Source organism: Pseudopipra pipra, chromosome 4 (genome assembly GCF_036250125.1).
Source record: "Pseudopipra pipra isolate bDixPip1 chromosome 4, bDixPip1.hap1, whole genome shotgun sequence".
Lineage (NCBI taxonomy): Eukaryota > Metazoa > Chordata > Aves > Passeriformes > Pipridae > Pseudopipra > Pseudopipra pipra.
The window spans coordinates 74,202,833-74,216,148 of NC_087552.1; the positions used below are offsets into that span (position 1 = coordinate 74,202,833).

A 13,316-nucleotide genomic window follows, 5' to 3' on the forward strand; every position below is an offset into this window, starting at 1 on the left:
AGTGTTTAGTTTTTTTTGCTTGATGTATTTTCTTCAGGTAAATAACAAATTCCAAGATAATTTCTTTTGTAGCAAAGATTTGTTAGGAAACTATGCAGTCAAACTGCTTATCCTAAAAATGGGGATTTCTTTTTGTGTTTCCTTCCCGCAGCAAAACAGAGACCTGGACATGTTCATCAATGCATCCAAAAACTTCAACCTCAACATCACTTGGTCCACAAGTTTTGCAGGTAAAATGAGTCTGATTTGAGTTCCTTGGCAGCTTGTTTCAGTTATCAGTTTCTGACAAATACAAATTTAATTAGGAAAACATTTTTTTTTTTTAACCTCTGTACTTGATATATAATGTCCTTAAATGCTGGGCCTGAAGGAGGAGGTGAAATTTTTTAAAAAAACCCTATGTTTTCCATGTTAGTAGTTCATTTTGGAAACCTAAGAAGGTGCAATTTTGATTTATAATAATGCAGCATTTTGGCACACAGTGATTTTGATATTGCAGTGCAGCTAAAAAAGAGTAATTTCTGAAGGAATAGTTAATTTTTTACCATTAGAATTCAGGCCGATTTGCCCTTTTTGTTCTTTATTTTAAACACACATCAACACTTTTTTTCTTGCTCCTTCCTAAACCAGCTGGCACACAGGCAGGGGAGGAAATTCCAGTTGTTTCCAGAACCAATATAAAAGAGTACAAGGACAGTTTCTCCAACGAGAAGTTCGATTTCCGCAACAACCCCAACATCACCTTCTTTGTTTACGTCAGCAACTTCACCTGGCCCATAAAAATCCAGGTAAGAGCTAGTCATTTGTGTGGAATTCTTTAAAAGTGCCTTTTTTTTTCTTTTTTTTGGTGACACTTTGCTGTGCTTTGAGTTGTCCAAGCTGCCCCAGCCTCGGTGGGATCCCCCAGCAGGCAGAGCTGGATGTTCTGGTTAAGAGGGAAAAGGTGTGAGGTGTCTTCTGGTGCTGCCTCAGCCCAGGGGGTCTGGAAATGTGCTGGGAAATAAAGTGAGATGCTCAGTTATTAAGGGCTTTAACGAGGTGTCTGACTCTGAATGTGGAGTTACTGATGTTGAATAGAAAGAGGGATGAAGTTAAAAACCAAACCTGGAATGTGGAGGCAGAGGAAAAGCAAATATCAGCTGCCTGTGTGCTCAGAGTGATGTGGGGCTTCTCTGAAGGACAAAAATCCTTCCAGGGCTGGGACAGAGATCATGGAATGGTTTGGATTGGAAGGGACCTTAAAGCTCATCCAGTGCCACCCCTGCCATGGGCAGGGACACCTCCCACCAGCCCAGGTTGCTCCAAGCCCCTTCCAACTTGGAACACCTCCAGGGATGGGGAATCCACAGATCTCAAATAAGGCCTGGCATTTCTGACTTCTTATTTAACAAGTTTGGTCAAACATGGGAACCCAAATTCTTCCATCTTCACCCTTGCCCAGCCCAGTATGATGTGAAAGCTGAGAGTTCACCTTGAAGTTCTTGGTGTTCCTGACATGCAGTCCCACAAACTCCCACTCCCTGATAATACTGAACAATGGCATGAGATCCACCTGGAAAAAAACCCCTTCTTGAGCTATAATGACATTTTTCAAGTTATTCCCTTAATTTTTAAAAATACATTAGGAATACCTGTGAAACTTCTGCATCACCTTCTGGTAAAGACAGAGGGTTTGAAGTGTTCAGGAAACTTTTTGTTGTTGATGGCAGGCCGTGGATTGGAGAGGCTCACTTTGGACTGCTTTTGGCTTCTTTTTAATGCCTTTTACAGTTTTGATAATAGTTTGCCAACTGGAGAGTTTTGACTTTACAAATTGTTGAACTCTTAGTTTGTTTAGTTTATTTAGTCATGATTTTTAGATGTGGAGGAGTTGGCAAAAGCTGCGGGGTCAAACCTTGGTGTCATTGGATACTCAATGAAAATTTCATTTTCATTGAAATACTCTTGTAGTAGTGGAAGTAACATCTGTGTAGAAAGGTTGACACTTCTGTAGTGGTTTATTTAAATATTTGAGCTTCTCTTTTATCAAATTCACGGTCACAGACATCCAAAAAAAAATCATATTTTATTTAACTTACAGGTCATTTTGACTGATAGTTGATTTTGCATAATCAGTGCTGGACTGAGTCTTATCCTGATTTATTACTTTATCCTCATTTATTACTTTATTATTTTAGTAATAAATAAAGTTCTTGCTGCAGAACTGTGATAATACTTTGTAGATGTTTCAGAGCAGTGCTGTGTCCTCTCCCTGAAGCTCTCCTGACTTTACTCCAGTCTCCATCCACCTGCACTGACAGGGAATTTCTGGCTTTTCCTGTGCCAATGTTGTTGAGCTTAAATGTCCCCTCCACCTCCTCCTTTGGCAGCTCAAACTCCTGCTTTCCCTGGATGAATTTGGACAGGTCATATCCTCTGGAAACCTTCCCTGTTTGTTTTTTGGCCTAAGCAGGACAAACCCTCCTGGTCTTTTCCTGTGGAACAGGTTATTCGGGTTCAGTTGCTTCCTTTGGTTTCCCTCTGTGCTTCCACGTGTTTGTCTCTCTTGTACAATTGTGATCATGGGGATCAGGATCTGATCAAGGCCAACCTGGCCTTGGACACTTCCAGGGATCCAGGGGCAGCCACAGCTTCTCTGCCCAACCTGGGCCAGGGCCTCCCCACCCTCACAGCCAACAATTCCTTCCCAATATCCCATCTATCCCTGCCCTCTGGCACTGGGAAGCCATTCCCTGTGTGCTGTCCCTCCATGCCTTGTCCCCAGTCCCTCTCCAGCTCTCCTGGAGCCCCTTCAGGCCCTGCCAGGGGCTCTCAGCTCTCCCTGGAGCCTTCTCTTCTCCAGGGGAACCCCCCCAGCTCTCCCAGCCTGGCTCCAGAGCAGAGGGGCTCCAGCCCTGGCAGCAGCTCCGGGGCCTCCTCTGGACTCTCTGAGGACATGAATGTACCAGTCAGTGTCCAAATGCCATCCTTGAACTAACTTCTGTCCTCTTTAAACCACTCTAATTCTTGAAATGATCTTCACCACCTTCCTGTCATGCAGGAATTCCCAGTGTATTGATATCCATAATGAAGAATTCCCAGTGTATTGATATCCATAATGAAGAATTCCCAGTGTATTGATATCCGTAATGAAGTTGGGATTGGCTCAGCTGTACTTCTTAGGTCTTTACTATAAATAATTCTTCCAGAGAGGAAACAGTGGACTGGAATAGCACAGGTGACTGTTGGCACCTCCAGTGCTTTGTTTGCACCTCATTCCAGTTTTTCCTTTGCTCATTAAGTTCTTTTATTCAGTGTTCTCCTTGAGGAACTTTGTGTACCCTTGAGGTCTTGGGAGGATGAATGTTTAGATTCTCCCTCCTCCTCAAAATACAAATTTTGAATGTTCCACAGATCCATGCTCAGCTGCTGGACTGCTTTGACAGCCTCATTCCAGAGAGGATATTATTCCATGTGCCATGTCTTTTGGAGATGGGATGGGTGCTGTCTGCTTTCCCTGGATTAGAACCCATCAAAGCATTGGAGTTCTGTCTCCACTGTGGTTGTATCTCTTACAACCTCAACCCCATGACACACTTTACCTTCCACCCATGTTCATGTCCCTATTCCCCTCTTAATTCAGTGTTAAGCTTGGTTTTATCAAGCTCTCCTTACAGGATCTCTTCCCTTTCCCTCCTGGTCTCCTTTGCTTGGATACCTGAAACATCTCCTGCTCTTTTGTTTTCATTTGCTGAGCTCTGGCACAGCTTGACTTCTGGCACTTCTTATTTTGTCTCCCTGCCCCTTGCTGGCTTTAAAGCCATTGCTAATCAATCCTTTCCTGTCCAGAACACACATTCTCTTTAATTGATCCTAATGTCCTTTTTGAGGTTAGTTCTGAGGACGCAGCTTTCAAATAGCTTTACATCTTTGACCTGAGAGAAAGACTTGGATGGCAGCTTTGCCATCCCTCATCTCCTCAGCCCACTTGATTTTACTGTTTGATTTAATTTCTCATGGTTAAAGAGTGAACTTGGATTCTCTTACAACACTTAACCTCTTTTTATCCCTAATTTAATGGGAATGTGCCTGTGTGCACTCAATCCAAGGTAATGTTTTATCACCAGCTCTTCTTAATGCCCTTGTTACTTGCCAAAACAAAGCCTAAAATAGCATCAACTCTTACTCATGGAGACTTCTTCACCCTTTTTTTGTGGAGCCTGGCAGTGATATCACATCCAGGAATGTGTGGTCCTTAGGATTTCTCTTCAGTTCTCAGCCAAAAACCAAGATTCACTGTGTCCTTCCAGGTCTTGTGCAATATTCTGTGGTGGATTGAACTTCCCTGAGTTCCAATCTCTGTTCCTACCTGTCCTTTCTCTGCCTCTTCCTTACATGCTTTCCCTATTTTTTTAATTTTTGAGAAGTCTTGGCTCTCTGGAGTTTCTCTTCAGTGTGATAAAACAGGAGTTAAATCATGGGATGGACTTTTGGGACAAAGATTTTTTTGAGGAAATGTCCAGAGAAGCTGTGGCTGCTCCATCCCTTGAATTGCCCAAGCAACCTGGGCTAGTGGAATATGTCCCTTCCCATGGCAGGGGCTTGGAATTAGGTCACCTTTAAGGTCCCTTCCAACCCAAACCATTCTGTGATTCCATGATTTTAAGACTTCCCAGCGCTCAGTCCTTGACTCATCCCATGCTCTGTTCCTCTCAGGAATACTTTTGACTCAGATCTTTCCCATCTTCCATCTCTCATTTCTTTTTCCAAGCTGTCATCCCTTATTTCCCTGCAGAAAAGTCCCTGTGCTTTGGGGTTCAGCCCTTCAGGGCAAAGTGACTCCTTAATTAAAGCAGGATACAAACTGTTCCCTGATCTCCCAGCCTGACTCCTTCACTTTTCCTCATTGCAGCTCCACTATTAAACTTTCTCTCAGCTACAGAACGTGTTTCAACTTCCCTTTGGAAAGCAGAGTGGTTTTAATGGCAGGAATGTGATGAAATCTGGGAAATTCTGCTCCTGCCAGGCTGCTGGGAATGATTCTGTCTCAGCTCACACGTGTGTTTGGGTTGTTCCTGGGCAGGGCAAAATGTCCAAATCATATTTTTTTATTTTTTTTTCTTTGTTTGCATATACTAGTAAACAGTCATTTTACACCCCCTCATTTCTCCTGGCTTATCTTCAATTTCAATACAACAAGTGTATTTAAACGTGAGATTTGTTTGTCTGTACAAAGCCTTGCAGCATAAAACTTCAGCAATGTAGTTTTTACTGCAAAACAACCCTACAATCCACTTTTTTTTTTTTATATAAAGAGCAGAAACCTTATCCTGAAGTCCTTGATTGAAATCTTGCCTCCCTTTCCCTCTCTTTGCCTGTTAAAATCTGCACTTGGAAAGTATAAATGCTCTTTTGTGTCAGAGACATGTCCCTGCCAATGCTCAATTCTGGCTGTTTTCCCCCCCCTTTCTTGCTCCACCTCTTTTCCAAACCACTTCAGTTCATTCCTTTTTTCAAGTATATGGGTTTAGGATGTCTCTCCCTGCCTGTTTAATGACTTGAAATGATTATTTAGTGGAAGAATTAAAGCAGCAACATGCAGAAAGTCTTCAAAAGGCAGCAATGCTCTTCCTGAGGAAGGAATTCCCTGAAAAGCCTTACCTTGCCAAGCTTTTCCTGAAAATCCAGGTAAGGTCTTGTCACAACCAGCTGGATATTTCCTTTCTTTGCTTTGTGGCTCCTCTGCTCCAAACTTTGGCCACACTGAATTCCTGAGCATTCAGCAAACATTCCTTATCTTCCCTCAAGCTGGGAATGCACCCTTTGGAAAAGGACACCAGTGGGTATTGAAGGGTTGATGTTTTTCTCTAGTCACTTCAACATAATAAAACTTTTTCCCTCTATTATTTTTCCCTGTTTTCCTGATCTTCCTTGTGTGAGTTTGCTTTGTTACTCTTCCCAAATTTAACTCAGAGCAGAAAAGAGTTCTGGACTATAAATAAGCACAAAAAGAAGCAAAGAAATTCAGTGCAGAAGCTTTCAGAGGAGTTCCCTTCACGGGTTTCAGTCCAGGCAAAACTCCCTGCCAGGTGAGAGCTGGGAATTCTGGAGCTGACAAGTGGTTAATGGTGAGAATTTGAAACTCTCTTTGAAACCTGTGGAAATGGCAGCACTTTTATCACTCTCTAAACTGGTTTTTCTTTATCTGGAGCAGGTTCCAGTGAGTGAGTCCCTCCCCTGAGTGCACAGGGGTGAAATTAGAGGTGCTAATAGAGCAAATCCACCCCCTTTTTAATGTCTCTGAGCTTTCTGCTCTGTTACAATTTACTGCTGCTGGTGTTTGCTGCCACTCACTAAACAGAAATCTCTGTTTTTGTCTTCTTTCTTACCCAAACTATTGTTTATATTCATTAACGTTCTGTCCCATTTGATTTTAGATTTTTTTTTTGTTTTCCCTCCCAGATTCACATCCTTGAAGCCTCTTGCATTGATCTCTACTTTCTGAGAATATCTGAGGCATTTTTAGGAGCTGATTTAAGGCAAACCCAGTTTGTAATTGTATCATTAACTGGCAATTGCCTCCTGTCTTTCCCTTCGTGGTGCTTGAAGTATTTTGATTTGAAACTTTAATTACCAACCAAATGCTTCAAGGAACAAAAAAAAGGAATTTTGCAGCCTCTTGCATACAGAATATTCCACTTGAAAAATCGTGGTAGATGTTCACTCTATTTTCTTGGCAATTCAGCATCGTGTTGGGCTTCAAAAAAGCACCACAGTGACCACAGGGCATCGCTGCACGTGCAGTGGTGGAGGCTGGAGCAGCATCCACAGCTCCCACTGGCTGAGGAGGATTTTGGGAACCAGTTGGAAGCATCCAAGTCACTGATATTGTTGCCTTCCACTCTGATTTCATGAAGGCTGTGATGGAAAAATACCTCAAATTGCCTCTGCTGTCTCCAGTTTTAGTTTTTCCCACTTCTTTCCAGCTTCTTCCACTTGATTTCTTTCTGGGGTGGTTGATTTATACAGTCTCCTTTAAATCTTTATTCCTTTCACAGAATGGACAGGGCTGGAAGGGACCTTAAAATCCATCTGTGGATTGCTTGATTCAGTCACATCACGTGTTGTCATAACCATTTTCTCTATTTCCAAACGTGTTGTTTACCCTGATAGGAAAATGTTGGTGAACCCCCTCAAAGTGCTGAATTGCTCTCTGGTTCACCCCCTGAAAGGGTGAATGGTGAAGGAAAGGTGGGAACAATTCAGCTCCTTTCAGCTGATTGTTGTTGCTGAGGAGCTGCCAAAAGTTCAAGCGTAGAAACTGTAACAAATGGGAGACCTGGGAAATTAAGGAGAGGCTTTAAATGTGCTGTAATTAAATAAGGATTTGGTTTGTGGTGACTATGACTTTTTTGTCCCGGGCGACTGTGTCCGGACTGGCACAGAGAATCATGAAATCATGGCATGGTTTGGGTTGGAAGGACCTTAAAGAACATCCAGTCCCACTCCCTCCATGGGCAGGGACACCTTCGACTCTCTCAGGTTGCTCCAAGCCCTGTCCAACCTGGCCTTGGACACTTCCAGGGATCCAGGGGCAGCCACAGCTTCTCTGCCCAACATGTGCCAGGGCCTCCCCACCCTCCCAGCCAGCAATGTCTTCCCAATATCCCATCTAACTCAAAGGCACTTAACCCTTGCCTGGATGTGGTGCAGCCTCAGTCCCTTTGGCTGGAGGTCGTGGCTTCAGAAACCCCAAAAAACTGCTCACATCAAACTTTCCCCGGGTGTTGTGCTGGGGGTGGGGGGGGGGGGATTTTTATCATGGACTCATGGAATGATTTGGGTTGGAAGGGAGATGAAGGATCATCTCATTCCACCCCCCTGCCATGGGCAGGGACACCTTCCACTATCCTACATTGCTCCAACCTGGCCTTGGACACTTCCAGGGATCCAGGGGCAGCCACAGCTTCTCTGCCCAACCTGGGCCAGGGCCTCCCCACCCTCACAGCCAACAATTCCTTCCCAATATCCCATCTACCCCTGCCCTCTGGCACTGGGAAGCCATTCCCTGTGTGCTGTCCCTCCATGCCTTGTCCCCAGTCCCTCTCCAGCTCTCCTGGAGCCCCTTCAGGCCCTGCCAGGGGCTCTCAGCTCTCCCTGGAGCCTTCTGTTCTCCAGGGGAACCCCCCCAGCTCTCCCAGCCTGGCTCCATAGGAGAAATCCATGGGTGCCACAGCTCCAGCTGTGCAGATCCACAGTGTGCCCCATCCCAGGGAATGTGGGATGTCGGTTGGCAGCTCCAGAGCCCTCGGCTGATGTGCTTTCAATGACCCCCCTTCACTCAGGGCCCTCCCTCTCTGCCTTCTGCACTTTTCTTACCATTTCCATGATGTCTGCATCCAACTTTGGAAGGAAAATGCTCATTTTAGTGCTCTGGGGAAGAGCTGCTCTGCTGCACTGAGTAGGATTTCCCACAGATGTGGGATCTGCTCCCAATAATCCTTTCGGAGCTGCCGCTTCCTTGGATCCGAGTGCTCTGTGTATTAAACCCGTGGCTACCAATTTTTTATGACCTTTTCTTCTTTCCTGAGCTGTTCTGAGGGAACAGCCAAAGCTCTGTTGATTCCCAGGCATCAAAAAGCTTCCCTGCCTCTCTCTGCATCCCAAGGATTTTCCTTGGGATTGTGTTACAGGCACTAATTGCCTCCTTTGACCTGGGAAAGTTTTCCCACCGGGTTTCCAGCGATGTGCTGACAATGTCTCTAGGAATGCAAGAGGGCACATTCCCTTCACATCTCCTTGGCTTTGCAGAGCTGGGAATAACGTTGGAAATGGGTCTTTCCTGTAAGCCAGGAGATATTTCCTGTGTTAATATATAGGAGCCATGTGCTGCTGGTGCTGGATTTTGGAGCCAGGATGAATTAACTAGGCTGGGATTCTCCCAAGGAATGGGTCTCGTTTTCTCTCTTAGCTGAACGTGGCTATTTAAGTGGAAAATAGTAGCCAGTACCTTCCAAAGTGCCAGGAATTACATTCCTAAGAAGACTCCCAATCAAACAAAGCTCTTGCTCTGATCTTTATCATCATTTACTTTAATATTCCATCACTCTCCTGTCTTGCAGATACTGAAACCTTCCCAAATTCTCATTTTTCAAAGGAAAGCTCCTTCATTAAAGCAGTTTTGGGTTGAATTTCTTCTTCTGATGCTCTTCCCCATCATCTTGCTATTTTTATTGGCAGCTCAAACAGGTGCTCTGCATTAGTGAGGATCTTAATACCAGTTTCAGTTAAGCTTTAATTTCACTTGCCATTCCATGTTTAATGTGGTTCAGGAGGCATTTGCTTTCTTGCAGAGCTAAATGATGGATGACACTTGGGAAGCTTTGAGGTACCTCAGCTCCTGCCAGGGCAGGGAGATGGTTACCCCAAAACAGAGCTGGAGGAATGGCTGATCCCACACTTCCAGCTTCCTTGGATTTGAGGCTTTCAACCTGTTTAAGGTGATTTAAGGAATATTTCCAGCAGTGGTGCTCTCTGGGGTTCCCTTTTGAGGTTTGCAAGGTTTTGATAATTCCCGGAATAAGATGGAGCCAAGGAACCATCCCCCAGTTAAAAAGCAGGGCCTGAACTGGCTCTTAATTCCCTGATTCCTCTCTGGAGGAGGCATTTGGTGTTTGATACAGGGCATAAATATCCCCATGGAGGTTTCCAACCTTTCCCTAAATTAATACCATTCTCTAATTGGAGGCTCATGGAACGAGAGCTCTCGGGGAGGGTAAAGGCAGAGAAAAAGCGTCTTTGTTGTCGGCCAAAGAGAATAAAACACATTCAGATAGGTGGTGATTGCTTTGATAAAATAATCATGGAGGCTTGAAATCATCCTGAGGGGGCTGATCCTGCCAGGTCCTCCCTGTGCCTCGTGCATCTTTAACGAGGCCGAGATGGAGGTGCAGAGATAAAATCGCCCTCAGCTCGCTGGGACCCTCCTTTTCCAAAAATGTTCCTTCTTCTCTTGCTTCTGGAAGCACCACAATGCCAGAGTTGTTTGCTAATGATGTCCCTTGCCTTTCTCCAGCTCTTCAGCAGGTGCTTTCTGAGCAGAGCTCTCCCTGCCCCTCTCTCTCTCTCTTGCTGTGTGAGGGGTTCGCCTCAGAAACCCGACGACGGGACGTAAATCAATTTGTTAATCTGATGAAATCTGCTGTTGAATGTAATTACTTTTGGAGACATGCAATTATGGGCTGATTTTTTTTTTTTTCAGAGCAGCCAAACTGACATCTTCTGCTGGGGTGGGGGTGGGGATGGGAAGATTTAAACCACCCTGGTTAAATGGGCCTTTAAAACATGAAACAGCTGCTTGTGTTTTATCTGCTCCCGCCGCCTCGATTTTGGCACCAGCCATTGACAAATTTCTCCTTTTAGAAGTTGTTCCCTCTCAGATTAAGTAATATATTTGTTTAGCAGGTTCTTAAATGCTCAGAAAGGAGGGTTTCTCTCCAAGGCACTTAAACCCTTGCCTGGGTGTGGTGCAGCCTCAGTCCCTTTGACTGGAGGTCGTGGCTTCAGAAACCCCCAAAAAACTGCTCACACCAAACTTTCCCTGGGTGTTGTGCTGGGAGGGGGGGGATTTTTATCATGGAATGATTTGGGTTGGAAGGGAGATGAAGGATCATCTCATTCCACCCCCCTGCCATGGGCAGGGACACCTTCCACTAGCCCAGGTTGCTCCAACCTGGCCTTGGACACTTCCAGGGATCCAGGGGCAGCCACAGCTTCTCTGGGCAACCTGTGCCAGGGCCTCCCCACCCTCCCAGCCAGGAATCCCTTCCCAATATCCCATCTAACCCTGCCCTCTGGCACTGGGAAACCATTCCCTGTGTGCTGTCCCTCCATCCCTTATCCCAAGTCCCTTTCCAGCTCTCCTGGAGCCCCTTTAGGCCCTGCCAGGGGCAACCATTGAAACCTTGGGGTTTTACATCCCCAGCTTGAGGAATTTCTGGGGATGAATGAACTGTGCTGACTCACATACCCTTTGTGAGGTTTATTGAAATATTTTCATACAACATTGGAAGTCTGTTCGTGTGGCTGCTGCAAAACTTTAGCTGCATAAATAAGGAAAAAGTTCCAGGAGAGCAGAGATCCAGCCCGAGATCCAGATTTAATAATACCACCAGGATTTCTTAGGATGTGTTTTTTCCAGCTCTGACAGTAAGATATGTATGGATTGCCTTTACTTTTAAGGAAGCTGATTTTTTTTTTTTCCTCCCCCTGTTTAAAATGCAGGGCTGGAAAAACATAATAACTAAAAAAAAATGCAGAATTAATTTTCTATGGAAGCAAAGTCCAAATTAGGCATTAATTTCTCCTGGGTGAGGCAAGGGCTGGTTGCTTGGAGTTGCTGTGCTGAATAACTCCTGGAAACACCAGAACCCACCATGGAATGGGAATGTAAACCTGAAATTCAAATATATTTCATAAAACGAGCCCTGTGAGCCATTGCAGGGGAGCTTTTATGGCCACCAAAGAATGAGATGCATTTCTTTGTGCAAAAGCTTATTTAAAGAGTCAAAGCACAGTGAGCAGAGTTAATGAAGAGGAGAAAAGTGTGTTGGCAATAAAATCAAAGAAGCCACAGGCTCGAATGTGACAGTAGATCCAGCCTGGCTGAAACCACGAGGGAAAAACAGATCCAGGACTAACAGAGGGTGACAAATCCAAAAGCCTGTGGCTTCTTCAGCTCCCAGACACGGAGACAGAGCCTCCAGCACTGCACCAAAAGCTCTCAGCTGGCTCTGCAGGGCTGATTTGGGGGGAAAAAACATTCCTGGAATGTCCTAAAAGCTGCCTTTTCTCTCATTCGCTTTCCTGACTTTGTATTATTAAGATTTGAGGTTTTTTTACTGTATTGGCAGATGTTGCTCCCAGCAGTGTTGGGGTCAGGGCAGTGTGGGACTGTCACAGCCCTGGATAACAGTAAATTTCTGGGATAATTAGTTTTTTTGTTGTGTCCCCCCCCTTGATTATTTTTAATGTATTTGTCCTTAATTGTGAGTGTCACGTGTAGTTATTTCTTTAAACAGTCCTGTCTTGCCTGCCAGACCAGCACCATCCTCCTTCCCACCCCTGGACCCAAAGTATCAGTAGATTCCATGAATATTTTGACTGTGAGGGTTGAAATAAATTTGTCATTTCAGTATTTTACTGGGAGATCCTTCAGGACAAAATGGTGAACGACCTGTTCTAGAAATCCTTTAGTGACAGCCAGTGACCACCTGGGCTTTTTAATGCCAATACAAGAGAGGTGGTTCATTTTTCCCCACCCAGCACAGTTATTTTTCACATTAAGATTTCTTGAACACCAAGCCATAGCCAAAGCTCTCAACAAATAAACCCTTGATGAATAAAAATAGCCCAGCCCTCTGATTTCTGACTTCATGGCTCTTTAAAACTGATTTTGGATAATTTGCTGAAAGGAAATTTGGTTGATTTTTTCTTTTTTTTTACTGCCCCTTCCTGTCGTGATGTGACACCAGGTTTGAGACAAACTTGTGGCTTCAGGGTTGGGTAACAGTGTGAGAAAGTTGCCATTCAAAGGTATTTTTTGTTTGGTTATTTATATAAATACATATTTAGTTTGTGGTTGGAACTAGACAATCTTGAAGGTCCCTTCCAAACCAAACCATTCTGTGATTCTATATATTATATATAAAAATATATATATGCAATTATTTTACTTCTTTATTTGAATTAAGGATGAAAAATCCTTAGGATTTCTGTGGAAACTTCTGCACGTGGCACGTTGCAAACCTGTTGTGCTCCAGGTTGATAAACATGACAAATCCCCCCATGTGATCCTTAGAATTCACAGCTTCCTTAGAGGAGGAGGCAGAGCTTGTTTTCCCCATTAATACCAGAGAAACTCTGAGCTCTGTCTTGCATTTATTCCACTGTTTTGTCTGGTCAGAAATGATGCAAGACAGAAGGTTTTGCCCATTTCCATCTGTCAGCTATTTTGCAGCCTAAAAAAAAAATAAAAAAAAAAGGGCAAATATGCCTTTAGCTGCTTTCTCCTTCTTTTTCTCCCTGACTCCCCCTTGAGTACCCACTTTCCCAGCTCTTTAGGAAAACAACTTTTATTCCTTTTATTGTCATGACCGTAAAGCTCATTTTTGCTGGACTTTGAGGGGTCTGAGTGAGGGTTTGAGCTGTTGTGTGCTGGAGTTTTTGAATTTTTTTCCACGCTGGAAGTCTCCAGGAATAGTTGGGCCGGTGCCGGACGTCGCTGAGCCTGCACACAGATGGTGGCAGGGCTCTGCTGGGCACAGAGCCAGGGAATG

General features: G+C 44.5%; 1 protein-coding gene across 2 annotated transcripts in view; it reads left to right on the forward strand.

The window, feature by feature from the left end:
* The window catches only part of ATRN (attractin), a 163,548-nt gene that overhangs the window by 93,038 nt on the left and 57,194 nt on the right, over window positions 1-13,316 (forward strand). For both annotated transcript variants that reach the window (XR_010430335.1, XM_064653595.1), the window contains exons 23-24: window positions 152-230; window positions 631-788. Coding sequence is in view for 1 of the 2 variants with exons in the window: in XM_064653595.1 (XP_064509665.1) it covers window positions 152-230; window positions 631-788 (237 nt within the window). In the remaining variant the exon portion in view is untranslated. The remainder of the gene's footprint in view (window positions 1-151; window positions 231-630; window positions 789-13,316) is intronic.